Raw genomic sequence first — 23,007 nt, forward strand, 5'->3', positions numbered from 1 at the left:
TTTCAGTGTTTCCCAGGACTCCTCTTATTAAAATGTATTACACATATTACTCTTAAACACTCCAGATGAAATGTATCCACTAAATTCCCATCATCATAGCACTTGCCTTGTACAGGACACTTCACACTAAGGTTAGGTTAGGTCAGGTTAATGGGGGTAGAAAAGTGAACTTGAATATTTTCTGCCACCCCAAGACTTAGCTGGTAAGTGTACTCCCATCAGTGACATCACTGGAAGCAAAATATCAGCTTACATGCAGCTTCCTCTGCAGCCACAAAAGGTTTTATACTACGTTTTTCACATACAGTATGCACTTATACTCCCTAAGACTTGTCAACACACTTTAATGTGTGAAAGTGCTCGAGTTACCCTTTAAGAAAGACACCTTGACGTGTCAAGCAAACTCTCCAGACTTCGCTCATGATATTACATTCATTTTTTTGTTTGTTTGTTTTTGATTTTTCAGAAGAATTATGTTTTCACCTAAAACAAATATTCAGAAGAATCCTTCCACTAAAAAGGCTACTAAAAATACGTAAGCAGTTCCATAATTTTAAATACAATGTTTTCAAAAGTTATGTTGATTTAAATACTAATCTTCTTCTCTTTTTGTCATTTAGGGGTTTTCTCCTTAGCGATTATCCAGCAGACAGTGCAGCACCAACTATTCCACACAGTCATCTGAGCACTGGCAACAAACCAGTCTACTGCTTTCAGTACTCAGGTGAGACTGATTTGCTGCTGCAACACACAAAACATAATGAAATCATTATGTATTACCTTCTTCTCATAGACAACAAATCAATAGTGAGCACAGAAACTCAAGCAAAGTAGTGATACGAAGAAATTTTTGTCGATTAGGACAGGAGTTTCTAAGGTTTACAGGGAGAAATGGAGACCGTACATTTTTCATTAATAGAGATTTCCTGATGGACACTTTGACTGGATTTACAATAAATGTCATTGCAACTGCGCAGTTCAGGTACTACAGTAGTCTTTCCTATCCCTAAAACTAAGTAGATCCTGGTTACGTCTGTGTAATCACATCAAAATTATTCTGAGCTCTCAGTTGTTCACCCAAAATCATCCCATGGCCAGGTGTCAGGACCTCAGCATATTCCTCCATGATACTACAAAGGAAAAATGAAGGCTTTTTAATAATAAATCAGCTGTTGACTGAAAAATCCTAATAAAAGGATTCTGTGGTTCTTTGTCTCTCCCAGGTGACGGGAAACAAATCCTGTGTGGTCTTGGCGACAGCTCGGTGTTATTGTACAAGTCCTCCCTCACTGGAAATCCAACCGTCTACACAGGTGCACGACCTTGAATATGCATACATTAAAAGCTTGCTGGTTATTTTGGTATTCGCCCTTTGTGAAATACGTGTTTTTGTCGGCAGTGCAGTTGAATGTCGGTGCTTTGGATGAATTTTTTAAAATTATTAATTGACTCCTCACAAATTCTGCTCACATTTTTGGGCTATTCTAGGTCAAGATCTTGTGATGTTTTTATGAGACAAGGAGTATATTAAGAAAAGGTCAGCCACAGCTTGGATTTAGGTCTGCCTTATTTGGGCTATTCTGATTAACATACTTGGAAATGGATCCATTATGGCTCAAGATGAAAGACTGCAGGCAAATCCAAATATTCACTTACTCAGCTGTCACTGTCAAAACTGTAGATTAAGAGTTCTCTCTCACCGGAAAAGGGTGGTTTGATTATATTCCAAAGCAAGAAATTGGTACGTTCTGTCTTTGTTTTTGTCAGACAGTAAAACCAAGGTGATGGCAGAAATAGAAAGATGAAAGGGCAAATTGTCCTTTGAATGCAACTAGGTTTGAACTTACTGACACACTATTGAAGTTTATGTATCACTCAGAGCAGTCAGTTCTGCCTGCCATCACACTGCCACTCAACACTGACAGGTACAGAGAGGATTCCATGCATGTCAAGCATCTGTTTCACACTCAATGGCTTCCGTGCAGCGGGAACACAGTCTCCATAAGGGGGCAGCAGAGCTAAGAGGACAGAAGTTGAGGTGACCAGTGGGTCACCGAGAGCCTCTTCTCTTCACTCTGTCTGTCTCTCTGAGCAGCACCATAAAAGTAAATGTTGCAGCCACAAGCTGATTTCCAGGTTCGTTTCGTACCTCTCTTTATATGCAGGCCATGACAAGCCAGTGAGCAGTGTGAGCTGGAGTCTCAACAGACAGTGGTGGCTGACTGCGTCAGAAGACAAGTCACTCCGAATCTGGACCCTTGGCAGCTCAGAGCCTGCCATTTTCATGGTAAATTTACCATTCATATACAACACACACATACTTACTTTTGTACTTTATTCTGTTTTATGGATTTCATTCAGTCCCAATCGCCCTAATCTTAACCATCACCACGTTGTCTTAACCTTCACTTACTCATTTTTCTAAGCATAAGTCCTCACCATAAAAAATCAGTGAAATGAGGAGCAGCCAGAGTGACCTCATACTGCAAAAATCTCCTCACTCTGAAGATCTAAAATCTCAAATTGGTTTGGAAATAAAACAAAATAACTACAGACACATTTGTTTTACTTTCAGCCCTGTCTGGTAAGACCACTGTGACTGCTGGAAGGATTTTGTCCCTAATTGCAGTTGTTGTAAATGATGCCACACTTGAATGACAGTAAAACAGTGGTTGCTTCTGTATCCACAAGGTTTTGCTTCATGTTTTCAAAGAGAGTTGAAGTCAGGCCCCTGTCAGTGGACCACCATGGGACTTTATTTCAGCAGAAATGTGTACAGTAGTTAATGCGAGAGACAGCAGAAATGAAGTCATCTCCTTTAAACACCGAATCACCGAAACTGATAACCAAAACCTTGTAGAGCTGGTCCCGTTTATTAGCTAGCTCGACGAACTAACTAACTCTCCTTTCACATAACTGCAGATGTCAATATAGCCAGACATGTTGTGATTTTCACCATTTTTAAAACTATATCTGTGCCGAGATGATGGCCTTGTCGGTGTTGGTCATGTATATTTAGCGAGACGATGTAGTTTAGTCAGAAGTTTTATACAAAACTAAATGGTATTTTACTATCTTCTTACAACAAACTGAGACTTTCTCAACTCTGTGATCCTTTAAATTGACAAACATCATATGTGTAATTCATGGAACAATTCAAATGGGATCAAAAACTTATTTGTCTCTCCTCATTGACTACCACACTTTTTTTTCATAAGGTCCCATGAGGCACACACCTCTATTGGTTTTCTAGAACATGCTTTCAGGTGTAAAGTCTCAGGCTTGGGTTCTGTATAAAGAGATGTGTCGTGTTGAGAGTAATGGAAAATGTGCACCACATTATTAAATATGGTAATGCAGGTAAGAGATGCTATGATTAAGATGATCTAGTTTGTTTTGTCTGTAACTCATTAGAAAGTGCGTCATGGCCACCTTTATAACTTCAGCAGGGAAATTCTGTGTAATGTTCAAAGTGTACCTTTGACATATTGATAGAAAACTTGCTTAATTCAGTTTTTCCTCCTCTAATGAGAATGGCCTAATGGAATTAAAAAAGAGAGAGCCAAATTAATTGAGATGATTGAATGGTGTTTTTCTTGGCTCAAAGATAGTGACTTTGTCATTCAAAGCATCTGCTTGACTCAGAACATCCAAAACTCTGATCGTGCGCAGAGCCTCCTTACTTCATCGGGTATCACATTTAATGGGACAGTCAGAAGTGTGTCTGCTTCCCCCATGCCAAGTTAAAACTCTGGGGTCTCCCCATAGCTGATGATAACCATCCCTGCATGCACTACTCAGTGAGATTGTTTGGAGCTTGGCTGGGTCTACAGCCTTTGACTGCTTGGTGTTCTTGTGAAACAACTTGGCAACAAATGCAAGTCTTTTCGGGGACAGGAGGTCTGTCAGGGTTAGCCAGAATTACAAATAGATTTGCACAGTTAGACTTAAAAAATCCAAAAAGAAATAACCTCAAACAGCCTTTTAGTATTCATACAATTATCGTTGGAAGTCTTTAGATGTCCGTTGGTAAATCAGGACAGCCCATCTGTTTGCTTCTTTTACCATTCTTAAGTCCAGCTGTGCAGTCTTGGGGTCAAGGAGAAAGATGTTAATGCCTTAACCAAAACATTTCTGATAAGGATGTCTATTCTTGAGTTCACTCCCTCCTTCTGTGGAACTGACTTTCTTGGAGTCCCTTTTTCAACATGAAGTGAGAAAAAGAAAAACGAGTGTTGTGGAGAGCAAACATTCAAGATTTTATGATATACCATTAATGTTGACATGTTTGTGGGATAACACAGACAGTATCGTATGTGCAGATTATCACTCTATATTTGAGAGTGTTGCATGTGTCATTTCAAGCAATTTTAAAGTAATAGAGGTGTTCAGGACCTACTATTATAACTTTTTATTGCTTTCAGAAGTCAGCCGTGACTTTACTTTGCTTCAGATCACCTTCAGGCAATATGGAGTATATAGTTAGCAAAACTATTCAGGATTTATGAGTTTTCTGTGTTGGCATCAAATACATCGACATTCACTGTAACCTTATTAGTTAATTTTATTAGATTAAATTAGTGTTATATTTTTATTTTAGAAGTGTTTTTTGTTTTTAAGAGATATGTTTAACTTGTGTCTGTTTCCCTTCCTCCAGGGCAACAGTGTATTCTCTAAACCCATTAGAAGTGCTCAGTTTTATTACCTCGACAAATTTCTGCTTCTGGGATCTGGACCCTCTTTCTGTTTGTATCTGTATAATGTGGACGTCACACGTGACGACGTCAAAAGGTAATTATAAGTGATTATTTATACTTAATAGTGACGCATACTGTAAACTAGCTATTTAGTACACCATACAATGTAAAGAAAATATCGATACCACAAGAGTTTGGGCAAAGATATTTCTTTCCTTTTTGATGATAAGCTGATCATCAGTTTTTCAAAATGTTCAAATTCAAATGTTTCCTGACTGTATAAGACATTGTAGTAATGGGGAATCAACAATAGCATTCTCTGGTAAGGCCTCAAACCATACATTAACCGACAGTATAGCGTTAACGTCATAATTGTAGCATTCTTCTATATCTGCTGCCCAAAGTTGGCCTGCCATGAGGTTTGATTTGATCCACCAGATGATTTGGGAGAAGAAAAATGTATTTAGGAAATAAATATACTAATATACTAATATGTAATAATAATATAAATCACTGTTTATGCTGTTTTATTTTTGGTAGGCACTTTGCGCAGGAAATCAGTCAATTACCCGAACATGGGATTCTTGTACCATTTTGTATAGGTTTTTGCCTCATGGCCCACCATTAAGTTGCATTCAGTCATTCACACACACATTCATACACTGGTGGCAGATGCTGTTATACAAGGCATCACCTGGTTTAGCAATAGGCATTTATACACACTAACATATCGATGGAAGAGCTGCCATTGATGGCCCACCAGGAGTAAATTGGGGTTCAGTATCTTGCCAAAGGACGCTTCGTCATGTAGAGTGCAAGGGGCCAGGGTCGAACCACCGACACTGATGGACGACCTCTCTACATCCTGAGCCACAGCCGCCCCAGGTTCTGTTCCCTGGAAGTCATTGGTAAAATACAGCTGAAGGAAATTTAGGGATTGTGATTGTGTCCAGATATCAACAGTTTCTCTATTTATGCTGAATCAGCAGAATAAAAAAAATATATCAGACTGTGTTACGCAATCACAAACCTCAAACCACAAAGCTCCACAGTTGGACACACACAGTCTTGTTGGCCCACTTAACAGTAAAACTGACACATCAGAGGTTACTTGCCTTTCTCAAGAGAAAATTATTAACAGTTTAAGGTTAGAAAGGTCATTTTTCACAGATTTAAACCAATCATCTGCCACTTTTCACCTCCAGTTGCTCAGCTGTTGTAATAATGACTACCAATACAAATACATCTATTGCAGCAACGTTGCAATGCAGATAAAAGTGGAATATAGATTAGATGATTTATCTTTTTTAAGAATGTAGGCAGCCGGTTTTATACTTTAACTAGCTTTGTTACTAATTTGATGAGGGGCCTGGCTGACACTCATTACCATCCAAACTGCTTGACTGTGCACTGTGAGCTGTTTCTGGGGAAAAGAAGAAAATGCCTCCATAGTCTCTTTTAGCACTGTGTCTTACTTATACATCTTTCTTCTATTTAGGTTGTTATTTTTATCAAATCATTATCATTGATCATACTTCTTTTTCTTCTTAGATATCAACAACGGAGTGCCGTCAAATTGGCAAGCCGCTTCACGACAGCATCAGCAACAGACATCACTGCCTTGTCTGCAATCAGTGATTTCTTTTCTTGTATCCTTTTTCTTGTTGTCATTGTTCTTACAGCAGCTACTCTGTATTGATGCCGTGGGGGGCAGAATGAACCAATACCTTATCTAGTTTTACACGGAGCATCTCGTTGGACCACTTCCATGTTAACCACAGCACATCAGTCTGTGCTTCATAAAGGGTTCACATGGTTGCCTCAGGGCTTCCACAGCCGACTTTACCTGTAAATCATTTAGGTGTCTTTAATTTTTCAGGAATGTCTGCATTCCAGCTCCTTGTTAGGCTTTATAGTGCATTTACTTTCCAATAAATCCACTGAACTTACAGTAGCTGTGTTGTGATGAGTGAGATCCTGTCACGAGTTACTTTGCACCCATGTACTTGGATATACTCGGGGATTGCATGTTTAAAAAAACATAGAGTTTTCTCGATTTTCTATATAAGTTAAGGATTAATTTGTGTAAAATGTAAAACCACATGGAGAGTTTTATAGAGAAGTAAATAGAGAGTTTGTCCCTAACGTGTTTGTGTTCTCCATATAGAGTCAGATATTGTGTCATGAGCTTAAAAGCCTATTAAGAAGGCAAAATACAAAATTTGCAGAATTACAGACAAATGCTGACATTTAAATACTTTTCTACTTTTGCATCACAGCATGGCGCAGTAGAAGCTGTCTGTAAAAAGCAAACTGATGTATTTAGCTATCTGCTCAACTCAGCACTTAGGTTTTTAGTGCTGGGCCATGAAGAATGAGGGAAAATTGATATTCCTTACATAACCTAATGAATGATGATGATGTGTTTTTTTTTCTCAACTTTGGAATGCCGGCCCCACAGATAAATGACCAAGAAGAGTATTATGAACGCATTGCATGATAAACACTATGTTAGTGTGCAGCTTGTTTCGCCTATACTTTATAAACAATAAATCTCATTGTTTTTCCTAAAAGCTGTCTCAGACATCGTTCTGGTGTGTGGTTCGGATCGCTCCATTCAAGTATTTGACATGAACAAGGGTACAGTTGCCTCAGAGGTGCCTGATGCCCACAGCAGAGCCATCCACTGCGTTACACAGAACAAGGTGAGGCCATGTAAATGTTCCTTTGAAAAAGCAAATTCGCCCCTATCCATTAGGGGCGTCACAATTTCTGTTTTAAATCAAAATCAATCCAAATCAGCTTTCAAATTCCATAATCCAATTGAAAGGCAGTATCAGCGATACCTCCAGCCCCTCCCCCTCTGCACATCGCCTTACATGCATCTGGCGTTTGTCTACAGGAAAGAAAAGCAAACACTTAAAAAACACTTGAAAGATTAGACAAACAACTGACTGTTACTACCACAGATCCTTTATTTATTTATTTTGAGAAGAGGGTTTACTTGTATGGTAAGAACTGAAGAGATAACAGTGCCAGAGATCCTTAAATTATTTTTTTTGTTAGAGGGTTTACTTGGTACAGGTTTGAAACAATGAAACTGTGTAACAAACTGAATTTCTATCTTTAATTATTTAGTGGGTATTTTCTGTTTAAATATTATATTTAGCTTGCCTTACCCTAGCCTGCAAAAACCTACCCGGACAAAGTCAAACTGTTGTTGTAAAATGCCCCTATCTGCCAGTGCTGAAAAAAGATTTTAGATCAAATATCAAATTTAATCATGACAATCAAAATTCAAGTCTGTGATTTTGAAAATCGTAATATACATTTAAAAAAGGTTGATATTGGAGTAATTGCTTTGGTTGGCAGTGTCCTCTTAAATCCTCACTCGTGTAAGTTTATTATGCTTCTGAGTTTTTGTTGTTTGCTTCACAAACTCTTTTCCTCATGTGTAGTTTGACTGAGACTCATGATAACCTCTAACCTTTATGAATGGATAGAGACAAACGCGTCACTCCACAGGCAGACTGAGTGAAGTTTGATCTCACCCACACAGCGAAGAATTTGCTTGATTTGGCATCAGTTGGTGGTGTGAGCCCCATCTTCCACTTTACTCTAGAAGGGTCTACTATTTGGCAGATGTTATGGAGTTATATAAGACATCTATGAGTGCTGCGCCGGTTACATAAGGCGCAGATTGTCTTCGAGGGAATAAAAGTGTTAGTTTGCGGTGCGAATGAAGGAGGTTGTGGTTGAAAAAAAAACTGTCATGGTTACCCAAAGGTTTCCATGACAGACAGACAGGATGTGCTATCGTCAGTATCATTCATCTTGCTGAGTTTTTGAATGTAAATCCCTGGTGCATCAGGATTAAGACTGCCATAGGAGATGGCTGGAGGAGATTCCATGCTGGATGATATCCTTGGAGTAATGCTGTTCCATGATGCAGTCTGGGTTTATGTGGCCTTTCTCCCACATCACTGTCTTGGACCAATGTGGGCTCAATTTGCTGGTGTCTAACAAGCAGACAGCTTAGGCCTGTATCCACATCCATTATAGTGCTATGAGGAATGCAATACTGCATCACTCAAAATGAAACTATAAATATCAGTGATAAATTCATGCATTCGAGTCTGGGGTTTCTTCATATAATTTACATTTCTGTATAGCTATCACGTTACATTTTTCCAGAGAAAGGAGGAGCTGGTTTCTCTCCATATATAGTTATTTGAATGTTTTCAAGCTTTGTAATAACAGCAAAACCATTAATAGGAATCATAAAAATTACAGAAAAGTTGACCTGTCCTACAGATGCTTATTATTGTACACAGAAAAGTGTGTATTTGTGAAAAAAAAGAGGATTGTCCGAGTGACCCTGGAGTATTGACTATAGTTGTGCATGTTGACCTGTGCATACTTGACACTCAGGCCAGCCTGGATTAGCTGGACACACTGCAGCTAGTGGCATGGATTAAATGCATTAACCCATTCAACTGTGATGCACTCTTACACACAGCTGACTCCTTCAACATAGAGGTGCCTGCTCTTTGTCACGTCAGCTATTGTGGAAAGCCCGCAGAGTGTTGTTTCAGCTGGGCTATTGCGTCAATGTGGGGTCCTCCGCCTGGGCGCCCAAGGGCCTTTGGATGCCCGTAGGGTTAATACCTGCGGATCAGAGGGATTGCCCCTGCCTGGAGACTGCACACATAACATCACTCTTCCCTCCCCTCTCGCTTTCTCGTCCGATGCAGACCAAACAGCAGGAACTGCAGCATGTGAAGCAGCTTTTCCCACTTCAAATTTCCATCACCTCCTCTGCAAAACTCACCTGGAACTCATCAGAGGAGAGGGCTTCTCGGAAAATGGAACTGGAAATGCCCTCTCAGTCTCCCGTTCTCACACTCTTAATGGAAATCTAAACAAAAAACACCCCCACCACTGCTCTCTCTCTTTCTCTCTCTCTCTTTAGCTCGGTGTGGAAGTCATGTATGGAATTTATCTGTAGATGTACAGTGGAAACTCTACATAGCCTATCTCACTGTGGGACATTAAAGATGGAAAATGACACACAAAGACAAACTAACATCAATTTTGTTTCCATTCCAGTTCTTTTCCAGCCCATCCCAATGGGCTTAGGTTTTATTTAATGTCACCTCCTACGTTCAGGTAGAAACAATGCTACCTGGAATAATAATCATAACATCTGCCAATACAGGAAACACAGCAAAAACATTTTCCAGTACCTGACAATAAGTGTAGCTGATTTACAGTGTATTTCTGTCAGGTATGTGCTGACTAGTCATTTTTGTTTTTTGTATATGTTTCACAGGGCTCCATGTTCAGCACGCAGGCACCGGATTCATACAACCTCTTCCTCACCAGTGCAGTCACAGATGGTGTGAAGATTTGGGACCTCCGCACACTTAGGTAATATTAATGTAGTACATTCTGTAGGGTTTGTAATCGATGCACCTTTAATGTGAAAATCAGGCCACAAAAGTGTGATTTAACATCTACAGTGTATGTTTGTATATTCACATTTACGAACTACTCCTGTACTGCTTCAGTTTCTTCAGGCTTTTCAGAGGGTGTTTAAAATGCCTGAGCACAACATTGGTGGCCTTACAGTACAGTACTGTAAGGCAACTTAACTGGCAAAAGACAACTTTTTTGCTTATCATTCCTGAAGTATGCACTGATTTTTACTGTGTAATGGCTGTAAAAAAATGAAACCATCCGTATAAAGATTGGTTCCCTATAAACCTCAGTTTAACTGTGCTATCCAGTCTGCCAACAGGCTAGATTTTTCTCGCAAAAATAAAGATTGCATGTGCATCCAGTGTTTTGTCAAAGTCTGTCCCCCCATTATTATATATGTTTCCCCTGACCACTGGGACTTGAGACGGTTTAGAACGGACATCCTTTATACCAGATCAGCAAGTTACAAAATCGGCCTACTTATTGAAACAACCGGGTGTGTTGCTCTGCCTTTTCATAGCACTGAGATCTGGGTTTCTAGGTCAAATCATGATTCTTACAGTTGTTTTTTTGCTTTGGACAGTAGCCAGGCTGCTAGCGGAGCCATGTGGCTAACGCTGTGTTTGCAACAGTGGTACCAACAGTGATAGTGAGTTAGAACTAAAGAGGCCTCTTGGATGAGAGGTGAAACGTCTTCAAGAAACTGACACAAGTCCAGTTGCCTACAATACCACACTTAGAACAGTAATAGGGTAAGGCTGAAGGGGGGGAAGTTGTAAAGTTGTCTTTTTCTGCTTTAATCAAAACAAAAAGGCCTAATACCTAATATATTTATTTTTTTCATGATATTTTGGACACTTGGCTTACAGTTCTATCCGTAATGACTAGCAAACAATTCTGAAGTTACTTCTTTGTTGTGAAATAATAGTGTTTTGCCATGATTTCAGATAAGCCTTTGTAACACCGAAATGCAACAGGTTAACATAACATTTGCCCATGTAATATCAATGTTTTCTTTCTGTTTCTGACTGATAGAAAAACCTATTACGTTTTCTGAGAAGTAACTTTTAACAGACATTTCACCCCAAATTCCAAAATACATATTTTTCCTCTCACCCATAGAACTATTTATCCCTCTAGATTGTTTTGGTGTGAGTTGCCAAGTTATGGATATATCAGCTGTAGAGTCTGCCCTCTCTCGAATATAATGGAACTAGATGACTCAGCTTGTGGTGCTCAAAGCGCCTGCACAAAAAAACATTCAGTAGCAAAAGGAAGTGTGCATCACCACTGAGCTACCTAATATTACAACTCAGCCAAGGTGGATGCCTCAGTGTTCACATCCCACGCTTTCATGAACACGAGCCTCTCATCCATAAGTAGATGCACGCTTCCTTCTGCACAACAAGTTCTGTGGATCATGTTGAATGACCGGGTCATGAGCTCTGGAAAGAGACATTCCTGTTGAGTTTGTCAGATGTATTTAAGTGCCATCGAGTTCCATTATAACTGAGAAAAGGCAGACATCTCTACAGCCGGTATCTCCAAGTCAAGTCGATTTTATTTATATAGCACCAATTGACAACCAAAAATTTATCTCATGACACTCTCCACTTGGAGCAGGTCTAGACCAAAACTCAGCAACTCGCACCAAAACAATCTAGATGGAAGACAGCACTACAGGTAAGAGGAAAAAAATATGTACCTTTGATTTTGGGGTAAACTGTCCCTTTGGTACCCCATCTGTTCTGTGGTTGCTGCAGAGTCGCACTATCTATCAGGCCTCGGACTGGCTGAAGTGTTGCTTCATCAAATCAGTCAAAATTACCTAAGGGCAACACAGTAAATGTCTTAGCACATTAGGAAAGAAAGCATTATTGTTTTTTATTCCTCTGCTGTTCCTAGAAGTGAAAAAATACCTTTTATTCAAATTACATCAACATTTTTTCTTACAGAAACATTCCTCAGTTGATGAGTGAATCGGCAATTGTTCAATTTCCAAAGGACGTAGCTGAGAATGTTTTTCTTTGGCCCTGGGTAGCAGATATCCATATAAGGCAGATAATTCAAATAGGCTCTCTTGGATTTCTCTATGTTCTTTTTGGCCCGGTAGAAGGCATTATTGAGTATTTCATTCTTTCAGGTCTGAGACTGCTTCCATGTTTAACTCCTCATCCCAGACTCTATCAAAACCTTATTGCTATCTGATAAATATTTGTGCCTGGTTTCCAGGTCAACTTCTGGTTCTGAGAGCTGTCATCAAGCTTCCCTCAGCAATGCAGTTCCTCTGAGGTGAAACATATGGACGTATGAAAACAATATGTGGAACCAGTTTTTCATTTTTTCAGCCCTGTTAATTTTATTTCCCACTTTGATAAACTTCATGTGTCTGTTTCTGTGGCCAGCACTAACCACAAAAAGAGTACCAGTTCCTATGAATTAACATTTCTTTGTTTTTCCTTTTTATGTGAGGTTTTCGGCTAATGGAAGTAGTTATGTCTGCTCCAGGTTTTATGTTCATCAGAATCTCTGCATGATATAATAAGGTGTTATAAAAATTCTTGGAGCGGTGCGTGGCATGAGTAAATCTTACATAAGGTGCTTATGTGACTGCTCTCATGATCAGATTATGGTATTCGCTTTTTCCTCTAAATGGAACAAAACTTCACTTTCTTGATACTTGAATTCTTGAGTGATGATTTCAGCTATTGTTTGTTCAGGACTTGACAAAAAGAGCATAAAGAAGGTTATAGAAACTTGTGAAAAGACTTTTGATCGATTGAATTAATAGAAATGTTAGAAGCTACAGTATAATAACTAAACTAAAACTAATGAGACTACTTGAAGTTGAATTTCTGATCATTACAATGATCTAAATGAATCTATCAGTAGCAGAATTTCCAGCGGCTGGATTCGCTACGGTGCATTCCTTGAAACAAATTTGCTGTTATATTTTTCAAAATATCATTTGTCTATTCCATTTTCCTTATTGTATCGGAAAAGAAAGAGGAAAGGGGAAAATATCTCAGCAAGCAAAACAAGTTGAATGGCTCAGTATCCTTAAGGGTAAGAGTGAAATGTGTCTTTTGGGGATTTTTCTGAACTGAACCTTTAAAATATCGAATGGACTTCCTTGTTTATCCTTAATCTTAGTGATTGTGATGATGTTAATCCAATTGGGAGAAAGCACAATTGAACCAGAACTTAATGCCTTTTCATCAGTCTAAGTTGGTCATTAAGTGTGTAGAAAATTGTCTGGCAGGCAGAGAGAGAGACTTAAAATCACTCAGGAAATCAGTGAGACTTGGCAATGTCTCACAAAACCTGACTGATTGAATAAACAATCGTGTTTAGTTTGACATCCGCAATTTTATCAGGGTCGGTGCTGTTATCAAAAAAATGTAATGAATTGTTTTCCGTTCAGAGTCATTAACTGAGTTATTTCATGACTAAATTTGCTTGTTCATAAGCACTCCTGATGAAGGACTGTCTGGGTAACACTTTTACCCATGGCTATTGTACAGAATAGTTATAGAGTTCTCATCAGACACACACTCTATTGACAGGGGCTCTAAGTTAGGACAGCATTTAAGCTAATTTTTTCTGTCTTTAATCAAACTGGATAGCTTCCTGAAAAACCACAACAGGAAATGTACATTTCACTACGTTTCTGAAACATTTCAGAAACTTCTGAAATTGAATCTTAATTTTATTTTGCTTTGTCACCCGGCAGAGCACCTCTTGTCCCTTCCCTTTCAGACGGTATGTTTTTTTGTAAAAAAGTTTTCCCCTTTTTTAAGAGTTTCATAAGCTGTGTAATTTTTCAAAGCTCCCACCCTCCACTCACCCCTTGTATTTCCAAATGATGTGCTTCGTGTGCAATGTTCCAGTTTAGCATTTCCAGCATTTAGCATAAATCAGACCCACTCACTACTGATTCTAAAGATAGAGAGAGCAGATGGTGATCTGTTTCTCTTTAGTTCACTGATGTTTTCCCCTTAAATCTGGAGGAATTTCCATCATCTGATAAATTAATGCAGAGCAGTACATTATATACATCATGTATTTATGTTAAGCAATATCAAACAAAGCAAGCTTTCACCTGATTTGCACTGACACGGTTAAATTGGGTAATATACATTGACTGCAAATAATGTTCTATGATTAGCCTGCTGATTACATTGATGACTGACACTGAATACCCAGGTGGAAGCCGTAACCGTATAGGCTCCAACTCAAGAGGATCAGACCCTCCGGTGCAGTCTGCGCTAGTCATCAGGCAAATGCCGGATAGTCATCACTCAAACAATACAGAGAATGTGTGTGTGGGGGGGATTTCTCAGCATGTCCTCTCCTCTCAGTCAAAACATTAGATCCGCATTCTGACCTAGAAAAGAAAGTGAGAAGAGTGTTTACTCTAACTTGTTAAACTGCTTCTTATCAGTGTGATGGTGACAGGTTGTGTCAGGTCAGCTGCCGACCTGAATGTCTAGACGTGCTGATGGGGATTAAAAAACAGATACTCCTCATCCATCTTGCTAAGCATCAAAATGATACTAGGTCACAAGCAGCTCTCACACAGAATATAACCCTATTGGGTATCAGTGTACTGTTAAACTCAAACTAACCTGTACTCATTTAGAAGTATTTATTAAATGATTAGATTTTATCAGACATTGAAAAACATGTTCCTTTTTCAGTTTCTTAGGGAGGCAGGGAATGTTTTTTTTTCCAGTCGGTACCGATAACTGAAAATGACCTACTTCTCATGGCCAATACCAATAAAATAACCAATTTCTCACTTTTGTATCTTTAAAAAAAAGTTTATAACTTGAGTTTCATCACACCTCAAGTTATGAAAGGCTAAGACATTGTGAGCTAAGATGGATGATTTAATATTCCATAGCTCTAGTGATATGGATTGTGTTAAAACTTTTTTCCTCCTCTGGGACTTCTTGCAGAACATGTATCGCAAATTTTAATGGTGTAGTTTTCCTATGACACTGTTAGAAATGTCCACACCAGCCATGACATGTTTGACTCTTTAGTCTACACTGTGTTCCTCTCCTTCTTCTTCTCTGTATTTATTGATGCATCACAAACCAACATAAAGATGCATGGTGCAGTTGCAAAGATGCAATTTGTCTGTATCATCAGCCTGATATGTATCGTGCATCCCTATTTTTTTTAGTAGTCAAGGCTCTGTCAGCCCTATTTTTTCCCCATGTCATTTGGTGCATTAGCTGTCAATCATGCCCAATTTCCATTTGTCACTCCCCTGTTTTCTCTCTTTTTCTTCTCAGTCAGGTGGCCCTTTTGCATCATTGTCGAGGCAATCTGGGTTTTTGGCTGAACCAACCAAGTCAAATGAGGTGTTCAGTTGCATCCAGTGAGGCTTTTTGACTTTGGCTGTAATGGCAGATAGCGTTGTCAGCAGGAAAACTTTAAAAAATATATATGTATACAGTAATGTCATTGAATATAATGTCACAAAAAAATCTGGCATAGTCTAAACAGCAATTCCTAGAATTCAACATTATAAGCTTCATAAAGTTTTTGCACTTATTGCTTAGCAATTGTATGAACTTGCTCACTTTTACTGGGTATATCAAATTCCTTTATGGTCACCACAGTGAATTTGACCTACTTTTAGTCCAGCGTAATGACATTAGCATGTGAATGTCAAAAGCATGCTCTCACAAGATCCTGTCTACAAGCCCGCACTGCCAACATGCCAGCCCATATAGAGCCCCCAGCTCGGCTAGCTGTTAGTGGCATTGTAAAGACATTACATGCTGTTGGAAACCAAAACAAACGACACAGGAGTTGCACAAGGGGGCCATTCCTCATCTACTACCTACCCTCTCTTTCCTGTGTTTTGCTTGAGTCATGCTCAACTCAATATCCCCAGCTGGTTCAGATATTTATAAAACGTGAGTTTTGTACACTTATAAAGTTTTCATCTACAGCATCAGATCACATAAAAAAAATGGCTGCACCTATGTGTGAGACACTTTTCATGGCAATACCAAAGAAACCTCACTTCTCAAGCATTGTTTTTTTTATATTATAAGATATTCCTTTGGTAACACTTAATAACCATCATTAATTAATGGTAAATTACAAGACTATTACAAGATACTGTACCATCAAAATGATGTTGGAGCTGTTATTTTAAGGTAAAAAAGTAACATGAAGTTGCTTTAACCTTATTATTTTCCCACCACTGTGTGCATCTTCTCTTCAGGTGTGTGAGGCGCTATGAGAACCACGTAAATCGCTGCCATCCGTGCTCATCAGCCATCTCGCCATGTGGTCGGTTCATTGCCTCAGGCTCTGAGGATAACTGTGTAAGTTGTAATACTCTGGTTTACAATGTGTACTTTATTCTACCCCTGTATACATGTCTCTAGTTATACTGTTTCTCAGACAGTCAGGTTGTCTGTACACCTAATTTGACACTGATTATCAGTGTTTTGTTTTTTGTTTTTTTCATTTATGTCAAATTAAAGGGGTGCCAAAGCAATAAAGGAGGCTGCCCCCCACCAAGTGTTGGTGCAAAAAGTTGATGGCAAATGAGGCCTTTCGAAAGCTTCAGCATGGTTGAATATGTACCTGATTACATGTCACTGTATATCAGTGTCTGTCTGGCCAGTTTACAGGGTCTTTGGTGAATCTGTTGTCAAGAAAATAAGAAAATATAGCAGCTTGTGTGATTTTTACAAAATTTTGACAGCTAAATCATGCACACAAGACCATAACGCAAAAGGGACAACATACCTATCTGGATATTTTTATTTTTATTTTTATTTTTGCAACCATTTGTGGTCAGTTGTAGTTACAGTTCACCAGAGGCACAAGAAGCAAGTATTCTGCTCACTACATTGAATATTTTTATATATTATTTATATTATATCTTTCTTGGTCTTGTAAAGGGGCATATCTTATTCAGTTTCAACTCTATTTAAGGTGAGGACTGGTTGTGCTTGACTCAGAGGTTTTTATTTGGACTTGCTCCTTTTTCCATAGAAGTCAAATTCAACATTCATGTCGAAGCAGAAACTGTTTAATTGCTTTTCCAGACTCTGCCTTATACTTGCTTTCAAGACGTTTTCAGAAGTCTGCCTCCCTTTTCCTTATCCATCTCTCTTTTCTCCTGGTGTACGTGCTTGTTGAAAGCGGTGGAATAATATATGCATGCTGCTGGTTATTATTAATTACGGGGACTCAGCACAGCACGGACATTTGAGAGCATCTCTGTTGAGATCGGACATTTCCAACGTTTCTCGGAAATCGGGAGAGTGTATGGTAGTGAGCTGCACCATATTTATTTGTAGCTGCCCAGAGACTTCCATACGCCAGACACATTTGTACTTGTCTTAATATATCAAATAGCAATCATGGAAAGAAAGAACCTGAATATTCTAAAAAGACTCCCTAGATCATATTACACATTTTCCAAAGAACCGAAGGCCAAAAATTATCTAAGTGGAATAAGATTTCAGTGTGGTTGATATTAACCTGTTGTGTGTTCACTTGAATTATGTATTATTTTCATCCATACCGACTTCCCCTTTTATCATCTGATGTGAAATTCATCATTTAGAATACAACAGTTTTCTTTTTGAAGTTGTTAATCAACACGTATGCCTGGTCATTCAGTTTTCAACCCTTCAGTTAGCGTTGATATAAACTGATACATCGGCAGATCCATGTGATATTTAAACTTTACTGAAAGAACTTCTTTCTTCCGAGTATCTAATGCCCTGTTAGGCACCACACACGTCATGTGCCTTAGACAGGAGACACTCTACCCACGGACCGTTTGTCAGAGCTCACTTGAAGCGTTTTGCAGGGATACATAATACAAAACAGCTGCAGGAATCTGATGAGTCGTCGTCTGGTAACAAACATCCCCACATCTGTTTTTGTCTGTGCAAATGGCACTGAAGCAAATGATTATAAAAATCACTGATTGGTTGATTGATTGATTGATTGATTGATTGATTGATTGATTGATTGATTGATTGACTGAAGAGAAAAACTGCAAGCTGAAAATGGAATTTCATATCTTTTCAAAGATTTCAAATTTAAGTGTTGATTTTAAGATGTCTAGAGGTATTTTGATTTTTTTTTTTTGCCTCAGTAGACTCAGTTTAAAATCCATGTCCACAAATAAAGGGATGATGAAGAATTTGAAATAAGAAAATTTGAAACTAACGATAACATATCTGCCAGGATTTAGTAGGATCCTTAGTCAGTCTTAATGATCACTTCATTTTGAAGTGCTTTTTATTTGAGTGCTTTGAGTATGTTTTGATATTCGCGTTTGGTCTGAACACGGCATTACACTTGCACAGTCTGTTCAATTTTTTCAGCATTTTTTTTCCCCCCGTTTTTATGAGCAACTTAATATGAGCTGAAAATCTGGTTTTAGCTCAGTTGCTTAACTTCTTGCCTTGCTGCAGTCATGTAGAAATGTACTCCAGGGTGTTGCAGTTCACTTTGGCATCACTGTTGGGCATCGCTACAGGTGAAAAGAGGAAACTTATGACCACACGCATCAGTGATTCTGGATACAACTCAATTGAGCATTTCAACCACAGAGTTCAGTGAAACACTAACTTTCAGTCTGGCATGACGTTACTGTTAAAGAACAGCTTTGTGTATCAACGTTTAATGTTGCCTTAACCTAAGCAGCTGATCAGGGAATCAGGAAGCCTTTGCTAATTTTACACAATTCTGAAAAATTACAGAAAAAAAGAAGCTGAACCTGAAAACGTATTCGATGCCATATTTGCCAACAGTTTCTGATGCTACAGATGTTTTTTTTATTACTCAAAAAGTACTTAGTGTAAGTAAGTATACACAGATTTCCTTTAAATACACTGTTGAACTTATCTTATCTCTAGAGTCATTTGGGATAACTGATTCTGGCACAGTATTGGATCATTTTTACGTGACTGATTGCTGATATCAACAAGAGCCAAGTTTCAATGTCCAGCCAATCTTGGAACATAGTCACAAACTGCTGGTGATCATTGAGAAAAAACTTTCAGTGTGATAATACTTACAGTAAACTATTATGTAGACTATTAAGGTTCAATAGGGATAGTCTGTTGTTCACCCCAAACAACCGATGTACGTGACAGTATGGACGTTGGCTGCACACACACTGTCTGCATGTGTAATAAGCGTGTCTTTGTATGTGTGTGCTGGAGCTCAAACTCTGTATGATTGCAAAAATTAAACAGGATGAGCACAAAGATTGCTTCTACTTGTGTCTTTGTATATGTCAACTTTGTATGCAGTTATACCACATCTGATATGTGCTTCTTGTTCAATCTGAACACACTTGTGTGTTTTATGTATTGTACATGTTTCATGTTCTGCATAAGTACATTACTTCATGGTTACAGTTCAGGCCTGCTATTGTTCAAATAGTCCATCTCGTTCGTTTCATTTCAGGCCTATGTGTATGACATCCGTAGCAGTAGCTACCTCCACAAACTTCAAAAACATGCAGACACGGTGCTCAGTGTGACTTTCAACCCTGCCACACCACAGGTAAGAACATTTCTTTAACTTTTGTCTTTGTGTTTCTGTTGTTTCCTTTCTCTTGTTACTCATCTAGCATGCATCCAATGCCCCATCTTACAGAGGTGAAATAATTCCTCATCTTAAATAAAGCATTAGTCAAATTTCTATACATGCCAGTAAGCCATTTACCGGAGTCAGACAGCTAAAGTGAAACCAGAGATTGATTTTTCTTTCCAGATGTTGACCTACCTTAACTCTACATAAACACCCCGCGGGATATACAGGCATCTCACATCAACACATGTTTTTACCCTCCACTCAACTTCTGATTATACACACACATCAATAATTCAACATAAGGAAATGAGTTTTAAACATTTATCTTCCAGATTTTCATTTTCCAATTTGGGTATTATTTTTTCATCCCAAACAACTGACCCTCATAAGTTAAGGAACACCACTTCCCAACACACCCTGAAACCTACAACAGTGATGAGTAGATTTTGTTCTAATTCCAAACGTTCTCATCTCAAACAAGTATATAAAACAAACGTTTAAATACAAAACTAAGAGGTCACAGTCAACAGCAGTTATAGCAGGATGCAGCACAGACTATGGCCCTGAGGGTCTTAACATAACAACATTTCAGGAGACTCAACATCATCATTTTCACAAATATGTTACAGGGTCAGTTGGTTACACAGGTCTACACCATTTCTACTTGCTCTGCACTTAAAGTGTTTGTAAATAAGGAATGATATCATGAGGCTGAGGTCTCATAGCAGGGCATTTCATCTGTTGTATTCTGCATAATATTCTGTAAGTGTGTTTCAGTGTGTGGGCTTAGTATACTGAAATTGCTATGAAAATGTGAACACACCAGCATATCAGTGTGTATAAACCCAAACAAAAATTCTGCTGTTATCTACAAACAACAACAACAGCAAACCCTTTTTCTCTATGTAACCCTCCTGGACCGATACCATTTTCATTTAAAACGAATATCCTCCAAATCGCTCTGTGGGTTTAACCAGTGGTGGCCAGTTTATAGTCCAATCAGATAATGACTACCGCTCTTCCGTGCCATAACCCTGTGGGATCTAGTGACTCGCTCTGTGCACTGCCGATGCACTTTTATGACAGGCTGCCTGCAGGGTTGTTCCAGCCTGTGATTGGCTGCACAACTCCACAGTCCACAGGGTTGTGCTTGTTTAGTTCAGGAGCAGCTTTACAACTTTCCTGTTGACTGTTTAGCAATTGTTTACTAGATCCCTTGTAGTTTAATGTTATGCAGTTTTTAGAGCTGCAACAATCAATGGTTGTCAGCTATTAGGTTAATTGCAAGCTATTTTGATAATTGTTTAATCGGTTTGTCCAGCTTTTTCAAATGTGAATATTTTCCGTTGTCTATACTGCTCTGTGATGGTGAACAGAATATATTTCAGTTGCGGACTAAACAAGACATTGGAGGCATCATCTTTGACTTTGGGAAACACTGATCTGATTTTTCACCATTTTCTGAAATTCTATAGACCAAACAATTAAACAATGAATTGGTTGCTCTCTGTCTAAAGGGATAGTGAAGGGAGAGTGAAATGTAAAAAACTCTTCCAATGCTTCAGTTTGCTGCTGTGATCTCTTTATTTCAGGTTGTTGCCACAATGAATTTAAAGCTGTTCTCTTTGCGTGGCATGCAATAAATCTACACTGTTAGATATCCATTGAAAATCAGGGACTGGAGGGAGTTTCGCCAAAGAAAACAAGTAAAGCTTAACAATGGGCAAAGACTTTTGTCTATCTTGAATTGTCATTACAGGAAAGTAGGAACTCAAAGTCTACAGTGCTGCTTCATACCAGAATCCTCTCAATGTCTCCAACAAAATCTCCAGAGCATTTCTCAGAGCAACAATTCCCTTTGGAAATGTTTTATTGTCCAGTTAATGATTTTTCTTTGGACCTGTTCAAAGCAAGTTGAATTGAAAAAGAAAGCTTTTAAAATAGAATATCACATCCTCAGCTGGACGTCGTTGGCTGTCTTTTGGACTTGAGGCACATGTTTTTAATCTGCTTGTCCGTCTGTGTAACTCCATTCAGTTAAACTTTGCAGCACAATGATACATTCAGATTTCCAAGTTTGAAAGTGGAAAGTTTGATCCATGGCCATTTACTGGCTGAATTGCAGTAATCTGCAGAGTTTGAAGACACACTTCATCACTCACATCATGCTCACTCCCTATCAATATTTCTGCACATCCTGTTTTCTATGATATGATGTGTGGGCAAAGCATAAACTCTAAAGAAACAAGAAGGGTTACCACTATTGACTGATTTTCCACCACAGGGGTCAGATGTTTATTAAAGTTTAAATCAATATTTTAACCAAACTGAAATTTAATAATTTATGATGAATTAGGGCACAAATGTGAACACTTAAATAAAAGTTGCAGTAATGCTTTGACAAATTATTTCCAAATGGAAATCTGGACACATTTCTTTAAAAATGTTCAAGTTTGCTCTTCAGTTTAAAGTCATGTATCAAATGATATCTGTTTTTTTCATCTCCTATTGGCCATCACTTGTTTCTGTTCTCAGATTTGTGTCACTGACCATCTCATACTACAAGAGCCTGCCAAGATTTGACCACATTAAAGTCATAAAACTCACAGATGTATGAAACGTTTGGAAGGCTCCAGAGGGTCTGTAACATTATAAAGAGCAATGACAAGTCTTCCCACCCTGAAAATCAGGATGTCCCTAAGAGCACACCCTGATTCAAAACACACTAAAAGTTCCTAAAATAGATTAATGACAGAGTAAAAGAACCTTAGGTAGGTACAGCACCTGGGTCTTGTGGGTGAGTAGGGTTTTAGTGGATCTCATGCTACGATATACTGCACAAAAAAAAAAAATGTTTTAGCTTCATGTTTACTTTGAAACTGTAGTCTGTCTCATTCAAATTAAATTATAAGCATATAAATAGTTGCTAATGAAATAAACAGATCTGTTCTTGATCAGTGACTTAAGTCAACATTTACTGTAGCCTTTTGAATCTTTCCAAAGACCTCTTTGAGGGAGGACGATCTCTGAAATTCTTATCGCATTGAGATGAAGCTTTTCCCAGATAGCTTGCTTTGCTAAGTTGTACCAGACACTGGACCACATACCACTTGGAATGATGGCACTTGGGTGATCTGCTCCTGTTTGCCAGATCTGAGCCACAAGCAGATGTCAACCAAGAGTGAACCTAATAAACCAGAGCTGGCCCAAATCTGGACCAGATCCAGCCCAC

The 23,007-nt window shown here is 38.6% G+C and overlaps 1 protein-coding gene across 8 annotated transcripts in view; it reads left to right on the forward strand.

Annotated features, from left to right (window-relative positions):
- Nucleotides 1-23,007, forward strand: part of wdr27 (WD repeat domain 27) — a 43,731-nt gene that overhangs the window by 12,874 nt on the left and 7,850 nt on the right. For 3 of the 8 annotated variants that reach the window (XM_084375770.1, XM_084375775.1, XM_084375771.1), the window contains 11 exons: nucleotides 467-535; nucleotides 621-724; nucleotides 1,224-1,313; nucleotides 2,166-2,287; nucleotides 4,658-4,791; nucleotides 6,249-6,346; nucleotides 7,281-7,402; nucleotides 10,030-10,127; nucleotides 12,411-12,470; nucleotides 16,426-16,528; nucleotides 19,647-19,745. In XM_084375770.1, the coding sequence (XP_084231896.1) occupies nucleotides 467-535; nucleotides 621-724; nucleotides 1,224-1,313; nucleotides 2,166-2,287; nucleotides 4,658-4,791; nucleotides 6,249-6,346; nucleotides 7,281-7,402; nucleotides 10,030-10,127; nucleotides 12,411-12,470; nucleotides 16,426-16,528; nucleotides 19,647-19,745 (1,099 nt within the window). Of the gene's footprint in view, nucleotides 1-466; nucleotides 536-620; nucleotides 725-1,223; nucleotides 1,314-2,165; nucleotides 2,288-4,657; nucleotides 4,792-6,248; nucleotides 6,347-7,280; nucleotides 7,403-10,029; nucleotides 10,128-12,410; nucleotides 12,471-15,481; nucleotides 16,386-16,425; nucleotides 16,529-19,646; nucleotides 19,746-23,007 lie in introns of those variants that run through there. The other 5 variants (XM_084375773.1, XM_084375776.1, XM_084375772.1 and 2 more) reach the window with 3 other exon arrangements.

Source organism: Pagrus pagrus (assembly GCF_965226575.1).
Source record: "Pagrus pagrus genome assembly, chromosome: 15".
NCBI classification, from domain to species: Eukaryota; Metazoa; Chordata; class Actinopteri; order Spariformes; family Sparidae; genus Pagrus; species Pagrus pagrus.